This window comes from Hippoglossus hippoglossus, chromosome 12 (assembly GCF_009819705.1).
Source record: "Hippoglossus hippoglossus isolate fHipHip1 chromosome 12, fHipHip1.pri, whole genome shotgun sequence".
Classification (NCBI taxonomy): domain Eukaryota; kingdom Metazoa; phylum Chordata; class Actinopteri; order Pleuronectiformes; family Pleuronectidae; genus Hippoglossus; species Hippoglossus hippoglossus.
The window spans coordinates 10338051-10351457 of NC_047162.1; the positions used below are offsets into that span (position 1 = coordinate 10338051).

The 13407-nt window shown below is 41.3% G+C and overlaps 1 protein-coding gene across 4 annotated transcripts in view; it reads left to right on the plus strand.

Moving 5' to 3' along the window:
* The window catches only part of LOC117771559 (astrotactin-2), a 248692-nt gene extending 236875 nt beyond the window's left edge, over positions 1-11817 (plus strand). For all 4 annotated transcript variants that reach the window (XM_034602058.1, XM_034602059.1, XM_034602060.1 and 1 more), the window contains 3 exons: positions 6057-6157; positions 6843-7026; positions 9861-11817. In XM_034602058.1, coding sequence (XP_034457949.1) covers positions 6057-6157; positions 6843-7026; positions 9861-10098 — 523 coding nt within the window. In that variant the 3' untranslated portion in view covers positions 10099-11817. The remainder of the gene's footprint in view (positions 1-6056; positions 6158-6842; positions 7027-9860) is intronic.
* The last annotated feature ends 1590 nt before the right edge of the window (positions 11818-13407 follow it).

Sequence of the window (13407 nt, forward strand, 5' to 3'; positions counted from 1 at the left end):
GTGATGAAGAACAGTGGGAGAATAACTATTTGCCTAATCTGTAGAATTCAGGCTCCCACCAACAAAAACCTGCAACAAGAACCTCATTTCCAATTTTGTAGCGGTGTTATCTTTGTTTAGGCATTCTCCACAGTGTTGTTTTCGCTGATAAGGGCCGAACTTACGTCGGAATTACGTATGAGGGCACATCTGTTTGAAACCAACTCCGCTTGTCTTATTCAAGGACCTGATAAGACTTCTACTGGTATTGGCTTTACACTTGATCATGAACAAGGCGGTCGGCCATGGCCCAATGTTCCTGCTGGAAAGGAATACTGTTGCTACCATAAACCGACCTTGACCTTTGACCGAAGGTTGATCATCTGGAGATACCCTCCCAAGAAATATTCCCACATTGGGGTGAAAACAATATCCTGCCTCAGGCAACGTCATGCAAGGTAACAAATGACCAGGGCTGCGGGAATGCCAGTTGTGACATATCATGTTACCGCACTGGAAGCACTTGAGGAATGATTTGTTGGTGCATCTTTGGGATTAAAGTCCTGATGTCCGCCCACACGTGTTTTCACTCGTATCGCTTGATTAGAGGCCTTTGCAGGGGCTTTGTGGACGTTTGTTGCACTTGTTACTATTTACTCTGTTATAGCTCCATTGCTATAGGTGCATTACTCCACCCAGCTTCAACCTTAGCCCAGGTTTGATTTTAAAATATCTGTGTGGCTGTGCAGGGCCTCGAACTGTAAAACTACAGCTGTAATGAGGTTACAACATAGGCAGAGTGACACAAATTGGCCGAGGAATGGATGTGGGCCTTAACGGACCCCTGGGACTTGGACAAGATGTCGCTTCCCTTGACTGAGTGGTGGTCGCGTCCTCTGATGCATCGCCTTCCGTCCACTGACGGCTCACAGCTTGACGTTGGTTTGAGGAACTTTAGATTAACTATAAGAAACTAAATTTGAATTTCTTTGCTTCTCTTTTTGTTATGGGTTTCTGCCTTTAAATCAGATCGGACCTACCATCTTGACATTCTGCAACCAAACAGTAACAGACGATAACAACCTGTACATAGATATGTTCAGTCATTGTAAGACCTATGATTTCTGAAAACTTAAACTCAGCCAGTGGCTCTAAAGGAAAGGAGAATTAAAGATGGCTGGGTTAGAATTAAACTGCTTCTGCCTCCCCTCTTTTTCTTTCATTTGGAAACATTTTGTAGTATCTTAGTGAATGTGATGCTTTTTTATAAAAAATGCCATGTCGTGGATCCATAGTAGCTCGAAACTTGAAAGTAAGTGGTTCCTGTCCAGTGCTGTATGCCATAAAAACTGGGTCAATCAATTGACTTGTCACCAATGATTATCAACTGTCATTCAAAAGGTGACATAAAAACGAGCCCGGGGAGTATATATCACAAAAAATATATAATTTAATATCCACAGTGTGCTCTGACATTACTTTTTCCCCCCACAAAGAGTCGATAAAATATATAAACCTTTCTATACCTACCTATCCATCTATCTGAGAAATGGGTGCACCATGGAAACAAACGTGTATATGGATATTTCACTTGTGCATCCTATCACTTGAATGTTATTCAGTAGCTTTATATGAATAAAGAAGAGAAATCATGTCATGTGGTTCACCGTATATGATGATAACGCTGACTATGTGAAATGCCATTTAAAGGATTGCTGAAATCATCGTACTGTCGATATTCCGATTACTAAAAAATATCTATAATTTAAGCCTAAATGACTTTTTCAATGGGGTGCTGCTTTATTACTTTGCACTTTGGAGTCTTGCTGATCTGCCAGTGGGACCGTTCCGTGCTAAGCAAATATTTCCTGATTTACAACGAATGGCCAGGCGAATTAATCTGCTGCACCAGTGTGATGCCTCTGAGATAGATAGCCCTCAAAGTCATCAGATACTTCGAGCTGCCACAAATTCTTCAGGCAGGAACATTTCGATGTGTCTTTGAATGATTTGTGGACTGGCTCGACTGATGTATGTCCAAATGCTGATGTCATGGAAAAGGCATCCCCCTGCTGCCCTGGCTTCTCTCAGCATGCCAGAAATACTGCCCCTAATTGATCCTCTCTCACTCTCACTTTCTCTTATTCCTCCTCTCTTGCTCTCGCTCGGTCGGTCTCCGAGCTTTCTGTCTTGTCATCTCTCGTTCGGTCGTCCTCTGTCTCATTAAATTAGAGGACAATGGTTACTTTAATGGCAGCATTGTTAATTTACGCAAACATTAATCTGCCATTTGTCCACTTCGTCGTCTGCTGAGCTTTCAAAACTGTGGCACGCGCACGGAAACCGAGCGGCTTGCTTCCGAGGGATCCGCGTCCAGCCTGCAGGCAGCCTTGAGTGATAGACACAGCCGAGTTATAGGCAAGAGATGTAGATAGGAAAATACAGACAAAAGAAAGAGTGCGTGTGTGTGTTCATGTGTGTTGCCAGTTCTGATACTTAATGTTTTGACATTCTTGTGGCAGACCAGACCGTGGCTTGTTCCTTTGTTCTCCCAGGCGATCTTTATCATCACTGAGTTCAGACATCACACTCCGTCCATACGACCCCCATAACTGCCGCTATCTTTGTCCCATGAATGAGCCCGGTAACAGTGTGACTGACTGAATGAGCGTGATCCAAAAAATATGTAATATTTCTTACACATTTTCTGTAAAAGGCCAGATTGCTTTGCATGATAAGAATCTTACTCTATCTTTTTAACCAAACAAAAATTCAGACCTCCACAGCTCGGTCCCTGCAGAGTCTTAACCTCTTTGCACAAACAGCTTTATTACTGTACATAACAATCTTGTAATTGCTGGAGGGGCTGTGAAAGGGGAAACAGAACCTGTCATTGATGCCAACCATTTAAAAACAACCGAAAACAGCAGTTAAATGCTGGCAAGCTCACATCCTGGGTCCTAAAAAAAACACCCTTTTACAAATTGCCTTGATAAAACTCCTGCCTCATCATCCCCGCTGCTCCCCTCCCGTCTCTCCCACCTCATTGTATCCATCCGCACGTTATGTGGCCACATAATTTAAACAGTGACTGTTACATGCCGGCATTGTTTTGCTGGGCAGAGGAGCCAGCGAGGCCCGTGCGTCTTTTGTGAGGTTCTTGGGGAATACCACATCCACCCGGCTGAATAACAAGACCAGACAAACTATGTGAGCAATGTGCAAACAGGTCATGTTACAAACAAAACATGCTTTTGACGGCGTTGGGACAGCTCTCCAAAGACATTACTCTAAAAACAAATAAAACCGAAATGCAAATGGGTTTAGGAAGAAAAGCAACTTTCATACAAACAACGACACGCTAATGTCTTTATTTTCATTTATTTATAAAAGTATTTAGCAGTGGAATGCCATCTGCGTTGTTCATTCTGTCTCGCTGTGTTTTGTGGTTTCCTTTTTGTCATGCTGTTGTTTTTACAGTGGTAACTCTGTGGAAATACTGCTCCGAGCTTACAGTTTGTCATAACTAGTCACAAACATTTCTCAATGCTTAATTCATTCTTTTCAAAGCTTCATCTGCAGAAAGAAACAATGTGGAATAAAGGATTTTTCTTTCATTTCTTTTGTTTTTATTTCCCAGAAAATCTTTACACAGAAAACAATGTGATTTAACAAACACCTTTAATTCATAAGTAATTAGTGAAAATGGTTTGGGCAGACAATCGACTATGTTAACATTGTTCAATCAGCTACTGTAAATAAACCACTGTATATTAGATCAAACACGTATTAACACTTTTTTAAAAGACTGTTATTCTGATGAGACCCAGGTCGATACTGAAAATGCTTGAGCTCACTGGTTTACATTTACAAATGATTTCAATGAACTGGTGTCTCGTCCTAGCAAGCGCACAGTGTGATGCAGATGTCAATCAAGCACATTCTGTACACGTTGAATTCTGCGGGCCCATCACGTTATATCATGTTTTTTTTTAATGCTTACAGAAGCCAAAGTGTAATATCAACCGTTCGTCATTTTTTGGGGAGATTATGTGTCGGAATATTTCTTGGCTATGTACAGTAGCTCCTTGTCGTCTCCACTGGCTTCCTGGAAACTGCTCAGAGCAATGAGCTTAGGTTTTGTTTGGACGGCTGTGGTATTTTTTTGAGAAGGCAGGACAAAGCCAGGCTAGGTGTTTTACCTCTGCGTCTGTGGAAGAAAATGTTTGCCTTAGGTAAGGTTGCTGTTATGTTCTGACTACACAGTTTTCAACATTGTCGGATCAATGTGCAGTTTACGCTACACGATTTGCTGTCTTGTGATCTGAAGCCTTGCAGTCTTGTGTGTTATACTACACAACTGATTTGAGACAAGGACTCACACACGACACAATCTTTCACCGAGAGAAACCCCTGACTGGTCAGAAGAATCTGATTGGCTGTAGTTGTCACCGATTTGTGTAGCCTGCTAGAAATCTAGTCAGTGGAGGAGACGAGTCAGTAGGCCTCTTGAATCACGTCTTTGAAGAGTTTACCGATTGCCGAATGCAGATCCGACACAGACTTGGCTTTGATCTGGGGCATGCAGCATGAACCAGGCATTACACACCTACTCTAACCTCATCACATAACCAAACAAGTCGTATTCACACAAGGTTTTTTGACTTTCCGATGTCACAGTTTGATAACATTAGCAAAGGCTTTGTTCCATTCAGTGCAACAGTGAGCCAGCAACTAAAAGGAATTTAGCCAACTTTGATCTTATCTTTCATACCTTTGCTTTATGTGAACACAAATACACAATACAACTGGATGTAGATAAATGGTTAGCAATGTCAAACTCAATATAGGAAGTTTAGCTAAGAGGTGTCTAAAATCGGGGAACCAATAGAGGCAGCTCCCGCAGCCTTGTCTTTGATGTGGTTTCTGTGGTACAAATCGAAAGTTCAGCCATCATCGAGACATCAGCGGCAAATAACTGTGCGCGAATATGAGTATGACAGGATATTGATGGTTTAGTCTCTGCCACATCCAATCCTCTTTTTAGATTCGGTATGACCAGTTCCTCAGAGTACTTTTTCAGAAGTACACAGATTGGCATTTTCAAAAGGACACGTAAAGGTCATTGTTGTTTTTTTTTCCTCTATTCCAAGCCGTGTGGCCCGACAATTCTCAAGTGTCATTACACTTCCTCATTGTGTCTCGTCTCCCATTGTGGTGTCTTGAACTGTTCCCATGTGGTATCTTATCGGGGTCCTGAGTGGTCTTGAAGTCTGTCATGGAACACAGGAAATTCTGATGCTTGACATTTTCCGAGAGAGGAACTTTGTCCTTTAAGAGTTCTTGGAGTCAAGCCAGATGCACCTTTACACTTCTCTCCTCTGCCGGGGCGGTACTGGCTGTACTGGCTCATTTTCAGATATAATTAAATCCCTCAACCCCTGGATCCGTGTTCACAAGACACTTTCTAAAAACCAAAAATAAATGAAAAGTACGTGATGTCGGAACATGGTCGTATACTGTTTATTTTCAAATTTACAACATTCTCACCTAGCAAGAACACGGTCTCCTCCAGCTTGTTATCCATCAAACCCAATAAAATGGTGAATTTATTTGTTGCCTAATAGCCTGAGATACATGAGTTACCAAACCACAGACGTCTGAAAGGCATGTAAGAATATGTCCAATTATACCACTATGTAGTTATTGATACGATTTTGTGCTATGGCTGTGTTAGTTTAGTGAGACCTTTATCTTTTTACTATGTGGTAAATGTTCTATTTTAAGTTTTTTGTGGAATATGGTAATAATATGTTTGCTGACTGAGAACATTGTGGTATTCTGTATCAATTATAAAATAATACCTTCTATGGTAAAGGTTTTTCACCTTTACCATTTGGTCTCCTATTTGTAACACCCCTCTTCCATCCATGTGTTACTCCATTAAGGAAACTGACAAATGTAATGTACTCGTCCGATCTACTCATCCTACTTGATGCAGTGTCTTTGCTATTTTTTCTTACCTGGTCTTTGGATATTTGTCCCAAATAATCAACTTTTCTTTTGTTCATTTTCAGGTTTACTATCTATGCAGTGGACAGCCGAGGCAGTCACTCTGAATCAAGCTTTGTCTCAGTGCGGACGTCCTGTCCGATGGTGGATGACAGCCGAGCTGAAGGTACTCTCACCTTTTGACTTTTTAATCTCATACTGAGATTGATCTTTTTTATATCCATCCTTTGCTCGTGCTTTATCTTACATTGGATGTTTTCACTCAAAATGCTTTGCGGGTATAATTCAAATCTAAATTTTTAAGTATTGTCTATCAATTCAAAATACACCAACATTAGGAAAAGACATTGCAGGGACGAGGTCAAGATTTACACACGGCTCTCTTTGATCATAACTACTGGCAATGTACTCATGCACGATTACATGTTGTGGTTATTGAAACAAGCTGTAGCAAAACATGAAGCAGCAGTTCACAAATTTCACATGTCAAATTCAATTTAGCAATCTTTGGGAGTTTACCAGACAGGAGGGATGTGAGGTAAGATACATACAATCATTTTAAATTTAATTTTATTATTGTTTTATCCTCTTCTGAAGCCCCTTGTAACTTTGTTAGGAAGTGTGCTATAATAATCATCATCATTGTTATTATTTTTATTATTATTACATTAGAGAATACATTTTCAAGATTTTTCTCTGCTCCCTTTTTTCTTCTCTTTTGTATGTCCACCAACCTTGAACAGATTTTTATCTTTATCAAATCTATGATCATTTTCTTTCCTCATTCAAATTGTTTCCTCTCCTTTACATGTTTCCATCTCTCTTCTGCTCTTTCTCTCACCTCCTCTCAGAGATAGCCGACAAGGTGTACAACTTGTACAACGGCTACACCAGTGGCAAGGAGCAGCAGATGGCCTACAACACACTGATGGAGATCTCCGCTCCGCTGCTCTACCGAGTCCAGCACCACTACAATTCCCACTACGAGAAGTTCGGAGACTTTGTGTGGCGGAGCGAGGATGAGCTGGGCCCCAGGTGAGAAGATGTGGAATGATGTCACAGTTTTCTCAAGCCGGCTTAGAGAACACGTTGATAGTTAGTTGTGTCTGGAAATGAACTTCTTTTCCTCCAGTCTGACACAGTTTATTCAAGTCTCCTTGTTTGAGGACATGTTGTAGGATCAATTACAGTTGTCCTGAGGTTTCTTACATAAGAAAAAGCCAAAGCTGTCTGAACCGGAGCTGCCAGTTTGAGACTGATCAGTCATTTCTCATGTCATCGTCTGCGCGCCCCCCCCCCCGCCCACAGGAGAGCCGTTAAACAATCCCCCCCCACCCTGCCCCCTTTTCCAAAGTACTTATACTGGAAGGCAAGTGGGCAAGGTCACTGTGAAAACTCTACAATTACTGTCGCGCCTCACATTACCGACTTGATGCTGAAACCGCGTTTGACCGCCAAGCCAAACACTAAATTTGATAGTCAGCTAACACTAACTCAACTTCCAGCTCCCATTTCCTCTTCTCGCTCGTAAAAAAGGAAAAAAGTTCCTCCGCGCTGTGCCACCCTGACATCCCCTCACCCGTGACCCCTCTTAACGGGGACACCCTCACAGACGGATTGTTGTGTGAACAGACGTTGCGTCACCGCGGGGACAATGGGAAGCTTACTGACAAACAAAAAAAAACGGCGAGGGAAGGGAGATAAACAACACTTTGGAGAAAAGTATAAAAAAGTAAAATAATTCATGTATGCGAGTCTGACAAGGCAGCTGGTCCGGGGCTGGCGAACCTCGGTCGGTCCCTTTTTTGCCCAATTACGACCCAGTGTTTTTGTTTGTCCACCCCCACTGCCTGCAAGCAAGTCCTTTCAAGCCATAAAAAATATAATAATTGTGGAATAACTTAAGTCTGTAGAAAGATTATGCCTCTCTCTGATTGGTGAAGGGGGGTGGGAGGCACGGGTTGGCCACTTGGACTTAATATGGGGATAGGGGTGGTCAAACGGTGTGTGTTTGTGTGTGGGCACTCGCGAGAAGCGGGGGCGGCTTTTGGATGAGCGAGCACGGATTATTTACTGCCTGAAGTTGGCAGGGCTGAGCCTCGTTGGGGTAATTTACAAGCAGGCTCTATTGGTGGTGCCTTTTTAAAAGGTAACAGAATGGCCAAGTGAAACATAAGCACAGTCAGCACTCCTCCAGGAGCTGAGAATCCCAGGAGCCCCCAAATGTCCACCAGCATTGTTTCAGCCGAACACTAGCTCCTTTCATAATTGTATTGTTCTCTGGATGTGCTGTGATGTTTTTTCTTTCTTTTTAAACTTCACTGTAAACACAACTATTATCTTGTACTGCAGTGGACTTTTTTCCCCCCCACAAATCAGTTCCCCCCTCCGATTTAATGTTGTTTCTTAGTTCTGGGATACAGTCCATCCAAGCTGTGTTTGTGTTGTAATCATTTACGACAACGCAACCTGAACAGTTACATAAAAAATAATCATGTCATTTGTGTTTTGTTCTAGTTTTTTTTTAGTACTTCCTCCGTTGTCCTGAATGACATATAATGTGTTTAATTTGTCTCTCCTCGCTCACGTGCTCGCTCCCTTGATTATGTGTTTGGTATTCTGTTGTTTCAGACGTAAGAATTTAAGGGAAATGAGAAAATGCCCCGCCCCCCCCCCCCCCCTGCCTTTTTTTCAGCAAATAAGTGAAAAGGATGTCTGTGCTCCTTGCTTAACTAAAGACAGATGTTGATGCTCAGCAGACACTGCTTTTCAAAACAAATGGAATTCTGCCCTTCTCCGCGTGTGTTTTCCTCATTTCAGATTCCATACGAGCGTAACAACCTGGAATACTCACACTGTATATTTTTGTTTTGTGAGAAAGGAATTGATGTTTCTGTGCTTTCCCCCCCCCACCACCACCCCACCACCCAAATTGACAAAATGAGACAAGCTATCTCTTGTGTAGTTTTTTTCAACAGTGCCTCGGCCAAATCGCAATTGCATATGATGGTTTTGACCCAGACTGGAAGTCCATCAGAGACACCCTCGCACACCCTTTGCATTCTGGTAACACTTAAAGCTGTATAGCTCCGTGCAGACATGGAGTCAGAGGAGGTGCAAATGGAAGCACAATGCCACATCTGTCTGTCTCCTCTTTCTTTTCTTCTTTTCGTTTCATTGTTTGAATATATTTGTTAACTCTGCGGCGCCAAGCGAACGCCAGTCAGGCGGTCGGAGGGGCCAATCTCACGTCGTTTATCAGCTGGTGCAGAGAATTTAGAGGTGGAATTAAATTCGCAGACACAAAAAGTTCACGCTGATCTTTCCAAAGTTTTATTAACTACTTTTTTATGATTTCAGGATTTTCTCTTAATGTATCATCTGGTGGAGATTTAGATGCTCATTCAGCTGTTATTGCAATGTGGCTAAATTGATACCTGCTGGATTAATTTACCAATATTGTAACAGATGCTTTTAAGGTTGTATTGAAGGACTTGTTTTGGAGTTCCTTAATCCTCAGGAGTCGCAGATCAAGCTGCCTGTGGTCAAATTAAGTGGCTGGTTCAGGATGCCACAGCGCAAACACAAAGCCACAGGTTTCAACTTTGAAAGTGCTGACTTGAAACTTTGTGGTAGTTTATTTTTTATTTTTGCTTTGGTGTTGATAGGCCAAGTAAAACGGAGATTTGATCGTATGAATTTTATGTAAAATCAAAATATTTTACACGTAAAAGTCTGCAATATAGGATAGTTTTAGTCTTGGTGTCTGCTTGGATTTAAAAGAAAATATAATGGCAATAGGGTTCATTACATTTTATTTGTACACAGATGTTGAGCTTCGATATTTTTCTTGTCTTCCTCTTCCATAGAAAAGCCAACCTGATTCTTCGCAGGGTGGAGAAGATCAGCCACTTCTGCCGGTCCCTCCTGCGCAGCACCCACATCCAGAGCCGCACCGACACCATGGCGTACGTCTACTGCCGGAGCGAAGAGGGCCGCCCCGCCAGCAACGTCTGGCAGGGCTCTTTACATGAAAGTCGCACCAACTGCATGGAAAAGCTCATCTCTGTACAGCGAAACACATACAGCAGCACCAAACTCCGATGAGGCCGGCGTCCGGAGACGAGCGGCGTGATTTTTTTCCCTTTTTCTCGCAAAATGACATCATTGATTGATGCGTCACTCCACTCTGCAGTAGGTGTCTCTCAAGTGACTGGTGCATTTTGAAAAACCAGGAGAGCCGGGGGAAAAAAAAGAACCTCAGAATCCACTGGACATTGTGTTGAAGCTACGGAAAAACATTCTGTGGCCTTCTTTTATTATATAGTACAAAAAAAAAAAATCTGGAGCGGTCTTATTTCTCAAAATGCCAGTGATTGCACATATCAATGAGAATCTGCAGTGTGGACATGTAAAATATCATCCAGCCAAGAGAAGCTGCTTGGCTCAAGTACTTTGAATGTAATATTGTAGTTCCTTTTTTCGGTGCTTTGAGGCTTACCTGGAACACTTAGGAGAGAAAAAATACGGAGAAGTCAACAGCATAACTTATTTGCCTTTACTACCTTCATTTGAAAGGAGAAACTCAACTGTGTTAAAGCCATTTGGAAATCACTTACTTGTTTTCAAGTTCTCGTCATTTAACAAATGGAGAAAAAAAAGAATCTTCATGAATTTAAAATCGGTAAGTGAGGAGCTTTGTAGTTAGTCTTGTTTTGCATCCGAGGGATGTCAGTTGACATAGCAAAGGCTCTGTGTGGCAACAGGATTGTTTGTCTGACAGTCCGTCGAAATTATGCAAAGACAGAGTGGGTGGCTTTGAACACGTCATGCTCATTCATATCCAGCGCTGAAATCTAAAAATCCTCTGTTGTCTCCCTTTTTTTAGAACGACAGTTAAATAAATACTAATTTGTAGGATTCCACAGAATAAAACCAGAACAAAACAAAATTATTTTGCCACAACGAAGTCTTCAAAGTGAATGCTTTTATTGCAAACCCATGTAATGTGCTTTTAATCTTATAATAAATTACAACATGCCAGTTAAATCAGTTATTGACAAGTTGTGCAAATGAATAATAGATCCACACAGATAAAGGGGGGGGGATAAACTAGAAGGGCAATCAGAGGAAAACTGATTAGGAAACCACATTAAAGTTCACTAGATTTAGATTTTCTTCTAAATATCAGTCCGCCTGATTTACTGCATCAAGTCCCATGAATTATTCTCTTTTTCTGCATCAAGATCCATAAAGTATTGTCTGGGAAATCGGTGAAAATTTGCGGAACAATGCCAATAATCTCGCAATATAAAAAAACAAAATCTTGGATCTGCCCCGCCATCAAAATTGAAGGGTTTATTGCTCCTCCACAAACTTTCATGGAAAGTTCGGTGGAGTACTTTTTGAATCATCAGAGTCCGGTGACGAGTGGTTCCGACCTTTTGAAAAGTTCCTCCCTCGCAGCACAATTTGATGTTCGTCCATATTTATTGGTGCTGCCAGAAAACACGGCAGAACTTTCCCGAACAGTTTGTTGCCGAGCTGAAGTTGAACCACGTGAGGTACATGTGAGCTGGATTGTGAGGAATCGGTGATTGTAGGGATCGACTGGCTCACCGTCATATCTTCGAAGCCATGGATCTTGCTATAAGGAAGATAAACAATGCCTTTTTTTCCAATATTTTCATCTCATGTTATATGAATTGTAATATTAAATTATTATATTGTAAATTTTGAATTGTAAAAAAAACCCAGACACCTGTATTATGTGGCTTTGATTGTCTTTTTTCTGAAGAATGTGAAATATTAAAAATGTATATAAAACCAGAGGCGTTTTCTTGCAGCACTGCGGCGGAATGATTCCATTACAACTGACAAGGTTAATTTAGATTTAAAGACGGTTCCGACTTAAACAGCTGCGGAGCATTTATCTAAACCTATTTGAACATCACAAGTTCCAAAACAATTTAAATTCCCCCACAAACATAATTCATTCCAAAATTGTTTACCACATGTGCAGATGGTTTCCTCATGTATTTACTGATGATTTTCTATCTTGCTTTCCCCAATTTTCCTGAATATTATTTTCCACCTGGTAGCTATTTTCCTGCTGGGCCATCATCCTCGTCATAATTAGAATTTGCTTTATTTTAGAATTACATACCTTCCAGTTTGCATCAATTTCTAATGCGATCCAGCGGAGCAGAGAAAAGCTCAGTGACTCAAACCTGCCGTTTTTAAAACGGAGCAGCCCTCACGCTGCATCTTAAAATAGCGGATCGAATAATTGTCACAGCGTGTCAGTTAATAGCCCATTTGATACTCCCTCACTTCCTTGTTTAATCTTGAGTGCTCGTCTTGTGGTGTGTTTACGTCATATCAGACGAAACCGAAGAATGGGATGTTGTTGCCTCAAAGTGTTAACACATGTCGGAACACCCACACGTCTAAGTCCAATTGTGTTCATGACTTCAAAAATCAATGAACCGCAGCATTTTTTTTTTCACGAGTATAAGTGAAATTTGTGATCCTGCAAAGTTAACCCCTTGTGTTAATACTGTATGTAACCCCACCCACATGTCGTACTTACACATGCATCCAGGTAGGAAGTTTTAATATTGTTCCATGATGCGATTCAAAGATTTTTCCTGTAATGCACTTTCACAATTCAGACATCATTGCTAGTAATCAAATGTTGATTTAATTGCATAAATTCTACTAAAGGAATTAAGTAAATACAACTAAAAAAACTTTTAATTAGTTTTTTAATTAGTTTTAATGTTGTTCCATATTGCGAGTATGATACGATTCCAATCAAGATTTGTATTGCCCTTGATAACAATGCACACATCATTACCAGTAATTCCTTTGTTTTCTCAAAATAGGAATTATTCCGTCCGTATTCAAAAATCTGTCTGTCCGTCTGTCCGTCCGAAAATACGGACAGACAGACGGACGAAAACAAATTAAATCCGTCCGTCTGTCCGTCCAAAAAAAAAATAATACAAGACAATGCACAGTGGAGTTATGACAACATTGTCTCCTTTGGCGAAGGATGAACCTTCGCTGCACCTCAATGTTTACACGGTTTGAGGAAATGTCACAATTCTGACCATGATCCAATGACTGGACTGAGCTCTTTTGATCTGTATATTGTAAAGCAGCCAGGAGCAGTTCATCAAAGTATAAAACATGTCACTTCCTGTAGCCAGCAGGTGGCGCTGTGATTTTAAGTCACGATTTCTGTGTAGATGTCATCAGGCCAGGACTCTTGTCTTACATATCTAGTTTGGACTCGATTGGACCAAATATGCCCGAGATACAGAACCTCATGTTTTGATGGCGTGTAATCAAACTTTGATGCCACGCCACGGTCACACCGTGTGATGAAATCAAATATACCGAGGTAGTTTT